Below are 16,100 nucleotides of genomic sequence, written 5' to 3'. Positions count from 1 at the left end.
GTCATTGGTATTATCACCACCTCCACGACTATTACCGCTAAGGATCCAAAGGCTGGGCAGCCAAGAGCCAGGTTTTGCCGACTCACCCTCGCTGGGCAGGTCCAGCCCCCTCCAACCCGTGTCCCCGCCCCCGCCACCCGTGACCCTGAGTTAACCCCGAACTGTGCGCCACCCGCGCCCCTCCCGCCCCACGACCTGCAGACTCACCCTGAGTCAGCCTCCCCCGGCGCTTCCACTCCCGGGACGCCGCGCGGCAGAGGGGAGGCGGCGAGGCGCCCCCCAGCGGAGAGCCGGAGCTCCGCACGCTTCCCGCAACGCCAGGAGAGCCGAGCGAAGGTACCGCAGGGGCGCTCAGGGGTGGGCCAGACCACTGTGGGGCCAGGGGAGAGAGGCGCTGTGCGGCTGCGCCCCCCGCCGCCCGCGCGGAATGGTACGGCCCGGCCGGGGTTAAAGACCTGAGAGTAGGCGGCGCGTCCCGAGACCGCGCAGGCGGCCGCGGCTGCGTGATGGGTCTTCGCGCGGGAGGAGCCCTGGGCAGAGCCGGAGCTGGCCGGGGGGCGCCCGAGGGAGCTGGGCAGAGCGGCGGCGCGCAGGGCGGCAGCATCCACTCGGGCTGTATCACCGCGGTGCACAACGTGCCTCTCAGCGTGCTCATCCGGCCGCTGCCGTCTGTGCTGGACCCAGCCAAGGTGCAGAGCCTCGTGGACACGATTCGGGTGAGGCCCCGGGGAAGCCGGCCGCTGGGAAGGCTTCGAAGGAGGGAGGTCGCGCTGGACGCGAGACGGAACTGGTTCACTCTCAGCCGGAGCACGGCATTTGCTGTGTGACCTTGAGCAAGTGGCTGGGCCTCTCTGGGCCTCTATTTAGTCATTGAGCAGGGAGATTGGAGGAGATGATTAAAATAACGATCCCGATTCCCATAAGGTACTTGAAGTGGCCGGGAGCTGTTTTAAGTGCCTGAGCTGCTTCATGCCAGCCCTCTGAGGTAGGTACTACTACTGTTCCTCTTACAGAGGAGGAAGTGAGGCACAGAGGATTCAAGCACCTTGTCCAAGGTCAGGCACTTTAGAAAGTGGCACAGCCTGTCCCCAGTGCCCAGATGCATGGCCACCACCTTATCCTGAGATAACCTGTGTGGTCACTTCAGGCAGTGGGAATGGGGGTGTCCTGGCTGCTGGGAGGGCCTTGTTTTAACTGGAACTGGGGAGGACGGAGTCAGCTGCATCACAGAGAGGGTGCTCAAGAAGGCTGGGGTGATGCTGGCAGAAAGTTTGGGGGAAGGAGGGGACATGTGTGTCAGGTTAGGCCTGCATGGCATCTTGTCCCCCTCTCCCAGACCCTTGGAAGGTGGCCATGTGTGACGTACCAAACACCTGTACTGCTAGCCCGATTGTCTTTCAGTCCTAGAGTTTACACTGCTGTGCCCACTGCCTGGAACTGCTTCCCAGGTAGCCACAGGGCTTGCTCCCTCGTTTGGGTCAGGTGCCCGCCTCCCGTCAGCCCAGGCCTCTATAGCTGTCCCCCTAACCTGAGGTCTTTCTCCTTGAAGCACTTATGTCCACCTGAGTTATATTATACACTTGTTTGTGTTTTATTGTCTCTCCTCCCCCTCTCATGCGAACTCCACAGGAGCAGGGATTTTGTCCTGTCTTGACTGTTTCCATAACACTAGCACGGTGCCTGGCTGTTTGTGATGGATCTGGCCAGGGATGCACTCTCCCACTCCTGGGCCTTTGCACAAGATTTTCCCCTGCCAGTAAAACTCGTTCATCTCTTTACTGTTTCTAACTCCTTCTTGCTCTTCCTGTCAGTGTCAGTGTCTTCCCTGACAGCCCCTGCTGGGTTAGGGGCCTCCTGTGGGCCCCCAGCCACCTGCATGCCCACCAGCATACCTCTGATCCTACTGGCTTGTGATGGCCTCAGACACCTGTCTTCCAAGCCAGAACGATATGCTCTGTATTAGTTTTCAATGGCTACTGTAACAAACACCAGAAATGTAGTGGCTTAAAACAAAGACAGATTTTATTATTTTATAATTCTATATTTCAGAACCAAAATGGGTCTCGCTAGGCTCAAATCAAGGTATCAGCGGGGCTGCATTCTTTTCCGGAGGCTCTAGGGGAGAATTCATTTCCTTGTCTTTCCCAGCTCCTAGAGGCCACCCACATTTTCGGCTCATGACCTCTCTCCTCCGTCTTCAAAGCCAGCAACATCAGACCTCCTCTTGTTTCTCTCTTCCACCTTTAAGGTCTCTGGTGATTGCATTTGGCCTGTCTGGATAACCCAGGATAATCTCCCCATCTCAAGATCCTTAACTTAATTCCATCTGCAAAGTTCCTATGCCACGTGAGTAACATATTCACAGGCTCCAGGTATTAGGACATGGACATCTTTGGGGGCCATTATTCTGCCCACCCATCATCACACCCCTGGTGCCCAGCACAAGGCCTGCCTGGCACAGCTGCCTGTCTTTGCTGCTCCACTGCCGGGCAAGCTGTGCTCCGCGCCTCACTTGCATCAGCTCCCTGACTTCAGCAGCAGCCTGTAGGGTGTCTGTTCCCATCTTGCAGATGAGGAACAATGCCCAGTGTCAAGGGCGCTTGCTTACCCCCCCCGCCCACACTCCCCCCACCCCCCCCGCCCCACTGCTCTGGGTAGGAGCTGAGATTCAAATTCAGGTGTGCCTGGTTCAAGAGCCCCAGCTTATAACTGCTGGGTCTTACTGCTTAATAATCATTTCTAGGATAAATGGAATAATGAATCCATCAAAGCAGCCTAATAAGAGACACCCGAGAGCCAGTGGTGGGAGGTCTTCTAGCAGCTCACACTTAATTCGGTCTCCCCGCCACCGCATCCCTCCCTGCCCCAGGCTTCCCCTATATGGAGGACTACCCATTCTCCATCTAGATGCTCAGGCCCCTAACAGGAAGTCAATTTATATTCTCCTCTTTCTCTTCTCCTCACATTCACCCCTCCCCCGGGATCTTCCCCCTAAACATGTCCCAAACCTGTCTACCTCTCCCTCACCCCTCCATGCCCTCACCCAGGACAGCCACTTCTGGTGAATACCTGCTGAGGCCTCGCCTCTATCTTCCCGGCTTTTGCCTTTGTCCACTTCACCAAGCCTGCTTTCCCAGGACAACTTTCTAGAATGTTCTTCAGATCATGTCACCCTCCCTTGTTTAAAACACTCCAGGGCCTAAGAGGTATAAACTTTCAGTTATAAAGTAAGTGAGTCATGGGTATGAAAGGTACAGTGTGGAGAATATAGTCAATAACTATGTAGTATCTTTGTGTAGTGACAGAGGATTAACTAGACTTAATCATGGTGATCGTTTTGAAATGTATAGAAATATCCAATCACTGTGTTGTGTACCAGGAACTAACATAGTATTGTAGGTCAATTATATTTCAAAAACAAACAAACTCTTAGGAAAAGAGACCATCTTTGTGATTGACTGGGGGGGGAGGGGGTAAGGAGAGGGAGAAGTGTATGAAGGTACTAACTTCTGTTATAAGATAAATAAGTATTAGGGATGTAAGGTACAGCATGATAAACATAATGAACACTGCTGTACGTTATATATGAAAGTTGTTGAGAGAGTAAAATCCTAAGCGTTTTCATCACAAGGAAAACATTTTTTTCCATTTCTTTAATTTTGCATCTATATGAGATGACGGGTGTTCACTAAACTTACTGTAGTCATCACTTCATGATGTTTCTAAGTCAAATCATTATGTTGTACACCTGAAGCTTATACAGTGCTGTATGTCAATTATATCTCAATAAAACTAGAAGAAAAAAATAAGATAAATAAAACCTTCCAGGGCCTACCCCCTGCTACCTTTCTGACCTCTTCTGCTTCTCAATCCCCTGAGTCCACTCTGATCACACTGGCCTCCTTGCCATGCCTGCAATACAGTGAGCTTGTTCTGGCCTCAGACCTTCTGCATTTGCTGTTCACTCTGCCTGGAATGCCCTTTCCACGGGTAATACACAGTGTGTATTATTGAGCACGTTCCATGTGCCGAGTGTTGTTTGAGGCAGTTTATGTCTATTAACTCACTAAACCCAACAGTTCTATAAGGTGGGTGTGTCATCTTCATCCCCATTTGTTAGATCGGGCAACTGAGGCACAAATATGAATTGCCAAAGGTCACAGAGCAATTAAGTGGCAGACCTGAGATTTGAACCTGGCAGTCAGGCTCTTTCTTGAAATGACTCCACCTCTCTATCTTCCCCAAGGGACTTCTCTGTGTTCAGGTCTCTGCTCCACTGTCAACTCTGAGAGGCCTTGTGGACCCCCATCCCTGTCATGTCAACCTGCCTTATTGTCTTCATAGCATTTATCACTCTAACATTCACTTCTCCATTCCACCAGCCCCACTAGACCAAAGTCCCATGAAGGCAGGGGCTGTGTCTGTACCTTATTCCCAGAGTCTAGAACAGTGACAGGTAATATACATGTGGTCTGATAAATGGTTAACAACCTGGGTGGGGGAGCCCTGATTTGTAGCATCTGCCCACTTCCCTGGTGTAAATACTCTCACTGTGGCTGATTTTCATGCTACCAAGGTGATGTCAACCAACTCACAGTTGCCTCTGTGTAACAGTTGCCTCTCACAAGCCAGCACGAGCCAGCGTGAGCACCTGGAGGAGCTCAGCCCAGATTAGTAAAGTCTGCTTTGCCAACTGTCCAGCACTGTGCCACGCTCATTCACCTTGCGCCCTCTTCTCTCCAGGACGATCCGGACAGCGTGCCCCCCATCGACGTCCTCTGGATCAAAGGGGCTCAGGGTGGTGACTATTTCTACTCCTTTGGGGGCTGCCACCGCTATGCGGCCTACCAGCAGCTGCAGCGAGAGACCATCCCTGCCAAGCTTGTCCAGTCCACCCTCTCGGACCTAAGGGTGTACCTGGGCGCTTCCACGCCGGACTTGCAGTAACAGCCTCCTTGGCATCTACCACCACTGCCACGAACCCAGAAGACACACCTGGCCTCCAGTGGGCTGAGCCATGAGAAGGTGTAGCAGGGGTGCATTCTCTTTGTGCCTGGGGGGCAGGTCTAACTCGAAGCACCCTCTTTCTTAGCTGCAAGACCTTGGACTCATGACTGAACAGTGTGGGAGCCCCACTTCCCACCTCGGGGAAAATGGGTCGTGTGTTTGCTCTTGAGGGATTGTTGAGAGGGTGAAATGAGAAAGGAGATGGGTTTGGAGAGCCACATGCTGCTGGCTCCAGATTCCCAAGGACAAAGGATCCTTTTGCATTTCTGTCTCTATATATCATATCATGTGAATACATTCATCTGCAAGTAAAGGAAAGCCTAGGTTCCAGTGGCTTAAACACAGAGAAGTTTGTTTTTCCACGTAGCATGAATTCTGGAGACAGTTGGCTAATGGTATTGGTTTAACAACTCAGCAAAGTTATGGCACACGTCTCTGTGATCCTTTCGGCCTTTCCCACATTGCATGTCACTTCATGGTCACAGGATGGCTGCTGTACCTCCAGCAATCATGACTGTGTTCAAGGAAGAATGGAGTTGGGGAGGAAGAAGGGCCCAGCCAGCTGGACCTGTCAACTTCTATCATAAAGTCGGGCCTTTTTCAGAGGCCGTTTCCTGCTCTCTTCCCCTGTGTATTTCTACTTAGGTCTCCTTGGCCCAAACCAGGTACAGTTGCCATCCCTAGCTGCAAAGAAAGCTAAGACAGCAGGAACACAGCTGTCACAGTTTAGTAAATCAATCATATCCCATCTAGAACTGGCACACTGCCTCCTAAATAATATTGGAATCCCATTAACAAGAGAGAAGTGAGGAATTGTGTATCAGTTAGCCGTTGCTGTGCAACAAACCATTCCAGAACTTGGCAGCTAAAAACAAGTTATTTGCCTAAAATTCTTTGGGTTGGCAATTTGGGCTGGGCTCATCTGGGCAGTTCTGCTGATCTTGCTTAGGGTCACTCATGGGGTTGTATGCAATCAGCTGTCACCCCAGATGGGGCTGGATGGTCTCGGATAGCCTGACTCACTTGTCTGGCAGTAGGTAGGCTATTGGCTGGGTGACTTGGTTCTCCTCCATGTGTCCTCTCCAGCAGGTTAGTTCAGGCTTATTTTCATGATATCATCAGGACTCAGAGAGGGAGGGAGAGGGAGGGAGGTGTGTGTGTGTGGAGGGAGGGTAAGAGGAAGGGGGAGAGAGAGGAGAAGCTCCAAGGCTTTTTTGAGTTTTAGGTCAGAATTGGTACAACGTCACTTCTGCTAAGTCCTGGTCAGAGCAAATCAAAAGTTTGGCTTAGATTGAAGGGCTGGGGAAACAGACTACACCTCTTGGAGAAACTACAAAGGATTCGTGGCATTTTTCTCCACCTATCACAGATGACTTTGGATAAGCAAATAACAGTGTTTCTCACTGTTCCTCTCTCTCTTGTACAGAGAGCCTTGCTCTGTCCAGGCTGAGGTCACTAAGACACTAGACACTGTCCTGGCCCTGCAGAGGGAAGGAAGTGATGGGACAGTGGGTGGTGTCTCCCAGGGCTGGGCCCACTCTAGGAGGGGCATCTCTCATCATCTGTACTGGTGGGTTAGGGGGAATGGGTAGGCCAGGTGGGACGTTCCAAAGGGACTTCTGAAATCCTAGAGTCCTGGGGGGAAGGGAAGAGATAGAGGAAGGGTGCAGAGTGAGGCGGGCCTTGCTATCACTGCCCTGCTAAGGGAACTAGGTCACTTGCTGTTTTCAAGCTTCAGTTTCTCCTGCTCAGTAATGAAGACAACAGCTTTCCCACCCATTCTCTGTCCCAGGGAAAGATGACTGAGGTGACCAATGGAATTTAAAAGGTATGTAGTCATAAATGCAGTGTGATGTCCTGGATTGGATCTTGAAAAAACAACAACAAAAGGACCTTAATGGAAAAACTGGAAATCTGAATAAGGTCTGGATTTTAGATAATGTTATGAATGTTGACATTGAGGTAGGCTGGGTACAGAGTATATGGGAACTATCTGTATTATATTTGCAACTTTTCTGTAAATTGAAAATCATTCCCAGATAAAAGTTTAATAAAAAGGGAGGCATAATTGCTTTAGACCAATGGTTCAGCTTCTCAAATGGGTTTGCTAAGCACAGATGGCTGGACCACACCCCCAGAGTTGCTGATTCAGAAGGTCTGGGATGGAGCCTGAGAATTTGCTTTCCTGCCAAATTCCCAGGTGATCCTGATGCTGCTGTTCAGGGACCACAAGGTGAGAACCACTGATCTAGATGGCATCAATTATTTTCAAATATGGTGACAGCCCCTTCACCTCCAATGGAGAAGAAAGAGCTGGGTCCCAGGAGATCCATATTCTGGAACCAGCTTGTGCCCCAATTCCATATGAAATTGGACAGGCCCTTCTCTGGCGCTTTTTCCAAGCTGTCTAATGGACTTTACCCCTGAGGTTTGTAGTGAGGGTGAGGAAGCTGAGGGCATGCTTTGTAAGCCGCTGTCATGAGGTGCCACTGTTTCACGTGAGACACCTGCACCCACTGAGGTAGAGTAGCACAGTGGTTACCCCTTCTTGAAAGGACTTTCCCTTCATACAGATAAGGCCCAAGCAGGCAGCGCTAGGCATACTGCTAGGCACTGGGAGGAGGCTGCACAACAGACTTGGAGCGGGAGGGATTGTCGTTCTTAAGGAAGAGGAGCTGGGTTTTGAAGGGTGAAACCTGCTGGTTGCTCTCCGTGGAGGCTGAGAGCTGCATTTCCCACTTAGGCCAGCAGGTGGTGCTGCTTTCTGGCCTGCCCGAGCTAGGCTGGGCCTCCAGCCCGCAGAGCAACTGCTGTGGGAAGGGGATGGATGGAGGGTGTCTGGCTGTGAGGGATGCCCATCAGCGGCCCAGAGAAGCCAGGGGTTCAGGTAGGAGAAGGAGACCTGGCTGGGAGTTTGGAGTTTCAGGTTTACTTACCTGTCCAGTCTTGCTCTGTGGCCTTGTACACATCATGGCCTCTCCAGGCCTGTCTTAGGAGACTAGGGTCTCTACACTGGGTGTGCTCTGTCAAATTGTCTCAAGCTCAGCAAAGGCGGCACCTCCTCCAAGAAGCTTCCAGATCCTCCAGGCTGAGCTACATGCCTCTTCTGGGGTCCCCCTGATCCAAACGTGTGTCCCCTCCCCAAACAAACTACTGCCCCAGGGAACTTGCATCCAGTGAAAGGCAGTGTGTAGGGACCCCTTATTTCCCTTACTGCCCTGGGACCAACCCTTTCACCATGGTAGACTTTTTTAATGTTTCATTTTCACAAGTTATATGTGCATATATTCACCTTTTAAACGTTAAGATAGCAAAATGCTAAATAATTAAATATTAACAAAATAAAATATGAAAAGCAAGCAGAAGCCCCCCATGAGTCCTAGTGCCTCCCTGCTCTTGGCAATTATCTTCATGAATTTGGCGTATACCCTTCCAGACCTTTTTCTAACTTAGTAGTTGTGTGTGTGTGTGCGTATAAGTAAGGAATGTTTTCTTTTTTTACTTTCTTTTGCAGATCACATTTCTTCCCTGGCGATGCACCTTAGCCATCCACCCCATTAGTGCCTTTGCTCTTCTCCCAGAGTATCCCTCATTCTGGTCACTTCCTCAGAGGGGCCTTCCTGACCATACTGTCTAAAACAGCCCCCTCCCCCATCATTTTATCACTGCACTGTTTTATTTTTTTCATGGCATTTATCGCACTCCCTGCAATTATCTTCTGTTTCTGTTTATGACTGTCTCGTCCACTAGAACATAAGTTCTTGAGGCAGGACTTGATCTGTCTTATGACCGTAGGCCCAGTGCCAAGAACCACCTGACACATAGCAGTTATTCAATAGCTATGTTAAATGAATAAATTCCACATAGGTCTAGCTCATTCTTTGAATTGCTGCATGGCATGCCAGGGTCTGTATATAACCATGTTATTAGTCATTCTCCTATTAATGGCCATTTAGGGGGTTACTGTTATTTGCTGCTGTGAACACCTTCTGCCATCAACTCTGTGCTCGCTCAACTGTGTACGTAGGAGTGGGACCGCCTAGCCGGTGCATAGGTGCTGGCAAATTGCTCTCCAGATTGGTTGTTCCAAGTGCCTTTCCCAGAGTTTGGGGGAGAGCTTTCCGTCCCTGCACTCCAGCCGGTGCTTCTTAACCTGTTTTGGGTCATGAACACAGTTGAAAATCTGAAAGAAATCCGTGAGCCCTTTCTCCAGAAAGACACACACACACAAATCTTTCGGGCAGTTTCTGGGGATTCGATGGCCTCATCCCCCAGGGGGCCCTGTATCAAATGGTTAGAATCCTAATTGTCTCATTGTATGGACAGGAATGCTGAGGCACACGCAGATGGGGGTGTGAATGAATTAATAAATGGGATCTAGTTTTATGAGGGTAAAGTGGTCAGACCCTGATCTGTCTCCAGTCAGAAAAAACACCTGTCTTGGAGAGGGTGGGGGCATGCAGCCCTACTCTACCCTCGACCAGGGGGCCCCCAAGGATGAGCTCCAGAGGCTCCCTGGGCTAGGTCTGGGCAGCTCCACCTGTCAGCCCTGGCAAAAGGTAGGCCAAGTCTGGCATCCAGGGTCAAAGGTGGGAATCAGGGAGAGGCCTTTACTGCCTTGGTCCGGATAGGGGCTGCAAGGCGTCCCTTCCCTGCCTCCCAGACAAGCCACGTTTGCTTCCATGTTCCCAGGCAGCCTCTGGGGTTCGCATCCCGACTCCAGATCCTCTGTCGAGCAGGAACATAGGGAGTGCTCATTACAGAAAGGCCACCACCACCACCATCATCATACCGTCATCATCACTTCCATACCGGATGCAGTCGTCCCGACAGGTGGACAGGGAGGAAATTATCTTCCCTGTTGGACAGATGGGTAAACTGAGGCCCGAAGCGTAGCAGCGACCTGCCGCAGAGACCTGGCGAGCGCAGCCGGGTTAATCGGCCGCACACACGGACCCCCCGCCGGCCCATCCGCCCCGCCCTCCCCGGCGGCCCCTTCCCCGGGCCTGACCCCCCGGCGCTGCCTGACAGATGACCTCAGCTGCCGCCAATCCATTGGTTCCAGCTCCCAGGGGGAGCGCAGAACAAAGCGCGCTTTGTGGTGGGGCCGTCCCCTCCCCCGGCGCGCTGCCGCCGGGACCCCCTCCGGAACTCCGCGCGACGCCCCCCGGCCGACAGCCGTGTAATGTCTTCCAGGCCGCGCGGCTCCTTCCAGAGCCCCGGAGCCGGGCTCTCCTCCCCCGCGGGGGCTCCCCGGACGGCGGGATCTGGGGGCGCCCCCAGCGGGAGGTTGTGCGGGCCGCCGACCTGTCCCCCGGGAGGGAGCGGGGGTGCAGGAGGCACCGGCGCCAGTGGTCCCGGGTCAGGTGCTGCCACCTGACAATCTTAGAGCTACAGCATGGGGCGGAAAATGCTGGTGATGGTGTTACTATTATTGTTGTTGTTGCCATTACTATTATTGTTATTATTTTGTGGTTGTGAGGGGGAATCACTTTCGACAGACCTCCGTTTTTTTTTTATATAAATTTATTTATTTTTTTTTTTGGCTGTGTTGGGTCTTCGTTTCTGTGCGAGGGCTTTCCCTAGTTGTGGCAAGTGGGGGCCACTCTTCATCGCGGTGCGCGGGCCTCTCACTGTCGCGGCCTCTCTTGTTGCGGAGCACAGGCTCCAGACGCGCAGGCTCAGTAGTTGTGGCTCACGGGCCCAGTTGCTCCGTGGCATGTGGGATCTTCCCAGATCAGGGCTCGAACCTGTGTCGTCTGCATTGGCAGGCAGATTCTCAACCACTGCGCCATCAGGGAGGCCCAGACCTCCGTTTGAATCTTGGCTTTAACACCTGCTGGCCGTGGGACCTTGGTGAGCACGTTCACCTCACAGAACGACAGCAATAGTAGCCAACATTTCTTGAGCACCTACTGTGTGCCAGACCCTACTAAAGGCTTAAAGCCTTTATTGAGCTCGTTTAATCCTCACAGCAGACTTAGGAGGGAGGAGTTATCATACCCCTTTTACAGAGAAGGGAACCCTGGCTCCAGTTGTCCTAGAGACAAATTTACCTCTTGAGCCTCAGTTTCCTTGTCTGTAAAATAGGCTCCCCAAGAGCTGTTCATTGCTCATTGTTCTTACCTCCTTCCAGTTGAGGACACAGGGCTGGGAGCAGGTACCTGGCTTGCCCAGGAGCACCCAGCATGTGTCCGCCCCAAGTCCCCCCGTCTTTTTAGGACTCTCCGTGGAGGGCACCGCAACTGCTGGCTCCTGTTGGGCTTGTAGGGGGAGGAGGAGTTGAAGGAGGGTCTGCCTGCATCTGAAAATCTTTCCCCTGAGAGAGAAGCTTCACTGTCCTGTGCTGCCCTTGAGGGTTGAGGGGGTGAGGGCAGGGAGAGAGGGACACTATGCCCAGAGAGGGGACCAAGGGGCCATGGAGGGGGCTGGGAGGGGCTGCCCCCCACCCTTCACACACTCCCTGGACATTCATTCTCCCATGCACCTACTGGGCACCAGACACTGCTCCAGGTGCTGGGAACATCAGAGTACAAAACAGATGGAAACTCTCATTCTCTTGAAGTCCACTCAGGGGAGAAGAGCAAGAAAAACACACGAAATCTATGTAAAATGTAAACTGCAACATCCCATAGTGATAAGGGCTATGAGGGAAACGCAGGGGAGGAAGAAAGAATGAGATGGGAAATATCAACTTCATTAAGGTATTGGACCTCTCTGAGGAGGGGGCATCGACCTGAACAGAGAGGAAAGAAGCCCTGTGGATGTCAGAGGGAAGCGTGTTTCAAGCAGGAGGAATAGCACGTGCAAATGCCCTGAGGTGGGAGCCGGCTTGGAGGACCCAAGAAACAGCAAGGCAGCCAGTGTGGTGGGGGCAGCCTGGATGGGACAAGGCTGGGCTGGGCTGGGCCGCTGACGAGGTGGGAGAGGTGGGCACCGTCAGCCTGGGACTTTGGCTGGGAGCCACGTGAGGCTTGGAGCAGAGGAGGGACCGGGTGGCTCTGGCCGCTGAGTGGAGCAGGGATGGGAAGGGGTTGAAGTGGAGGCTGCTCTGTCACCAGGGCCCCAGGTGATGGTTGGTGGACTGGATCAGGGTGGAGAGAGGTGATCAGAATCTGGATGTAATCTGAAGATGGAGCTCCAGAATTTTCCAACGGATGGAACTGGATCTGAGGGATGAAAGTGAGAGGGAAGACTCTGGTGACCCCCAGATTTGAGAGTCCACCAGCTCTTTCCAGAAACTTCACTGCAGGCCAGAATGTAGACACAGTCCCCGGGGTGAATCCCACTCTGCTGCTGGTGTCCTGGGGGACTTGGCCAAGCACAGGACACACAGTAGGGTCTCCAGTTCCTCAAGGGCACAAAGAGGAGATGAAGTTAGAAAAGTGTTTCTTAAAATTCTGTCAAGAGCCTCCTTCGCAATTTGGGCCACTTGGGACAGGAGTGCTTAGTATCACCTTCAGGGACCACTGTTTTTGAACTGTTAAATCTATTTGCTTTTGTTTTACTTAAACAAACAAATATTTTTTAAGGAAAGGAGATAGCTGGACTAAATGGAAAATCAGTAGCACGTGACATAAATAAATGTGACTGTCGATGTAAACAGTATAAATATAACACTGTTACTAACTTTGTCCATATCTGATGGAGGCTGTGCAATCTCTCTCCCTCTCCCTCTCTCTCTCTCTCTCTCTCTCTCTCTCTCTCTCTCTCTCTTCCTCTAGCTCTCAGTAGCAACTGTTTGAGAGACCCACCCCACCTCCACCAATCCAGGACTCTCTCCAGGACCAGAAGAGATTGAAAGGGGATTAATCATCTTGCTCTCTGTGTCCTCACCTTTTTTTGTTTTATTTAACAAATGAAAGCACTTATGATGTTATTTAAATGCTTCCCAAACGTAAAGGCATTTAATCCTCACAACAACCACATGAGGTGGGTACACCTATTATCCCCACTTTGCAGATGAGGAAGCTGAGGCTCAGAGGGATGAGGCCCCTGCCCACAGCCACACAGCAAGGCTGAGGCAGAACCAAGATTCAAACCTAGTCAGACCCATTCTGGAGGCCACTCATTGTCCTTTGAAGGCATATCATTATCACTGTGGAAGTAACGAACTGCTGGAACTGGAAGGGTCTTCAGTTACTTTTGATTCAGTATGTATTTATTGTCTACTAAAATGTAAGTCATATTATAACACCCTTTGCTTAAAAGTATTTGAGGATCGAATTAAGAAAACAATTCCAGGATCCTCACCATTAATGCCCTGAATGACCTGCCCTTCCCACCCCCCCACGCCCTCCCATCCCACTGCAGCCAGGCCGGCTGCCTCACAGTTTCCAATTGCTTTCTGATCTCAGGGCGTTTGCACTTGCTCTTGCCTCTACCTGGAATGCCCTTCCTCTGGTTCTTCTGGCTTCTTCACATCCTTTAGGACTCAGCTCAAATATCAAATCCTTAGAGGGCCTTCCCTTGCTCCCTCATCTCCCCGATAGTTTCCCCAATATTCTCACCCTGCTTTTTTCCTTCATAGTTTGTAATTATTTTGTTTATTTGCCTGTGTACATGTTCTTTGTCCCACTGCCCCTCTATGATGTAAGCTCTCTGCAAGCAGAACCTCGTGTGCAGAGCAGCTAAGCATCTGGAGTGAAGAGCTGAAAGAAGAACAGACTGGGGTAGGGGGCATTTGGGTTGTCCCCAGATAGGAGAGCAGATGTGTCTGTGGAGCCACAGAGAGCAGGGGGTTACCAGGAAGACCAACTTAATATGAGGAAAGGTCTTTCACATAGTCCTAATGTTTGGACATTGGAAAGGGCTATGTCATCAGGTAGTGAGCTCTCCGTCACAGGGGCTAGGCAAGCTGAGAAAGGACAACCCCTGATCAAGACCACCTGATATGTTGGGGCTGTGGAGAATGGACTCATTACCATAAATGGGGTAGATATTCATTCACTTGCTCATTTACCCATTCATTCACTATTCTGTCTTCTATCTATCCATTTATTCACTGACTCCATGTTTCCCAAACTGTGCTGTGTGATGGACAACTTTCATGACTTGGCCACGCCCACAGGGCTTCTGTGCTTAATATCTTAAATATATATATTATGTACATAATATCTTCAGTCAGCCTTGGGAGGCCGACTGAAATTTAAATATATTCAATATATGTGTTTTAAAATCAACTTTATTGAGGTATAATTTACACACAATAAAATGCATCCATTTAAAGTGTACCGTGCAACACATTTTAACAAATAACCCACCCATGTAACCACCACCTCGATCAAAACAGAGAACGTTTCCATCACTGTCACAAGTCCCCTTGTGACACCAGGCCCCCAGCACCAGCCTGGTCCCAGACAGTCACTTTATCAGAAAATGCCAACACTTCTCCAAAGTTTCTCCAGGGCCAGTTTGCATTCCCACCAACGTTATCCAAATATAAATGAAAAATCAGAATCCCTTACCACAAATAAAAAGTGACAAAAATGAGTAAAATGGAAACGAAACAATGTTCTCAAATTCTAGCTGAATACCATTGCCTTTAGAAGTTCTGGGTCCAGCTATCTCCAGATGAGAGAGAGAGAAAAAGAGAGAGTGAGAGCACACCAGTGATCCACAGGTGTTAGAAAGGTGTTACCAGCATCCTTGGAGAATTTCTCCTTGGAAAATCTCGGAGACAGTAAATGACTTTCTCATGGTGAATTTGTTATTGAATACCTTGTTGCTGTTCACCCACATCATCTTTGGTCCACTCCCACCATCACCCCACTGATGCAGTTTCCATATTTGGGAAACATCACAGCTTCTCATCTCCACTTTCATCCACCCACTCATTCATTCATTTACAAAACAGGTGTTTATTAGTAGCTATTGTGGGCCAGCTGCTGGAGCTATGGAAAAAAACTCTCCGCCTTGAGGGTAGCATAGTGGCCAGCACATAGTAGACTGTGAGCAAATATCTGTTGAAAAGATTGTTGTGGGATGAAAGACACAAATACCCATATTCTCCTTGATACTCTAAGCTGTTGCTCTAACAGAGTCTTCCTGGGGTAATCAAGGAAGGCTTCCCTGAGGAGGTGGCCCTTGAGCAGAAACTTTACCACCTCCTTCCACTCATTTGACAGATCAGGAAATGGAGGCACAGAGAGGTAAAATGACTTTCTCAAGGTCACACAGGAAGAAGAGAGGAAATGAGAGATGGGCAGAACCTAGGATTTGGGGCCCCAGCCCACCATTTCTCCCAAGGGCTGGGCCAGGTCCCAGACCAGCAGACAAGAGAGTAGGGCTGAGGAGGGGGCTCTTAGGCCCTAAGTCTGGAATCCATTTGCTCTGGCCCAGTAATGTTTTCCCAGGGAGAAGTAGGAGGCCCTGGCCCTGCCCCTGCCTGTCCCCCACCCCCCCCCCACCATCTGCTCCCTGTTTATTTATTTATACTTAAGTCTCACCTCCCAACCCTGCCAGGGGCACAAAACATACTGGCATCCCTGCAGAGAGGGGAATGAGGGGGAGAGAGGCACTGTCAGCCCCCATAGTCAGGGGAAGCCCAGGTCTGAGAGCCCTACTACCCTTGCAGGGACCAGCCAGGATAACTGGGTTCAAATCCCAGCTGTGAGGCCTCCAGGCTATGTGACTGCTCAGTACTCATCTCTAAAATGGGGTCAATAATAGGACTACTATTTTTACCAACTCATGAGGCTGCTAGTGAGGATTCAGGAACGGGCTTAGGACAGTGGCTGCCACAGACAGGCTCACAAGCGTTTCTGTTGTACTGTGTGACCTTGAGCAACATACTGCCCCTCTCTGGCCCATTCCCTCATTTCTGCAACGGTGGCTAGCTGCACTATCTAAGGGGCTCCAAGCCTAATATCCTAGGATTTGTGAGGGCTACAACCCTGGTACCCTCCCCAGGACCCGCACCCCTGGCCATGGCTGAGATGGATAATTGATGCCAGCCCCTGCCTCCAGTGGACATTGCCTTCCAAAATCCCCTAATCTGCAGGGGAGGCAAAATGACACCTTCCCCAGCCCTGCGTAGGGCCAGGAAAGCCCCTCCTGCGACTTTACCTCGGCTCCTGGAATCGTCCACCCCC

At 51.1% G+C, this 16,100-nt stretch overlaps 1 protein-coding gene across 1 annotated transcript; it reads left to right on the top strand.

Annotated features, from left to right (window-relative positions):
* Positions 1-495: 495 nt before the first annotated feature.
* Positions 496-7,077, top strand: SRXN1 (sulfiredoxin 1). Its single transcript, XM_007446890.1, has 2 exons — positions 496-716; positions 4,744-7,077. Exons 1-2 carry the CDS (start codon positions 507-509, stop codon positions 4,945-4,947), a joined length of 414 nt encoding a protein of 137 aa, XP_007446952.1. The 5' UTR covers positions 496-506; the 3' UTR covers positions 4,948-7,077.
* Positions 7,078-16,100: the final 9,023 nt, after the last annotated feature.

This window comes from Lipotes vexillifer, unplaced genomic scaffold, assembly GCF_000442215.2.
Source record: "Lipotes vexillifer unplaced genomic scaffold, Lipotes_vexillifer_v1.1 scaffold75, whole genome shotgun sequence".
NCBI lineage: Eukaryota > Metazoa > Chordata > Mammalia > Artiodactyla > Lipotidae > Lipotes > Lipotes vexillifer.
This window is presented reverse-complemented; position numbering and strand designations above follow the sequence as displayed.

What these genes read in the sequence shown, in the direction of transcription:
- SRXN1 (XM_007446890.1), top strand. Translation starts at nt 507, where the DNA reads ATGGGTCTTCGCGCGGGAGGAGCCCTGGGCAGAGCCGGAGCTGGCCGG. An exon ending in GCCTCGTGGACACGATTCGG is followed by an intron (nt 717 to 4,743) that starts GTGAGGCCCCGG and finishes TCTTCTCTCCAG; the next exon opens with GACGATCCGGACAGCGTGCC.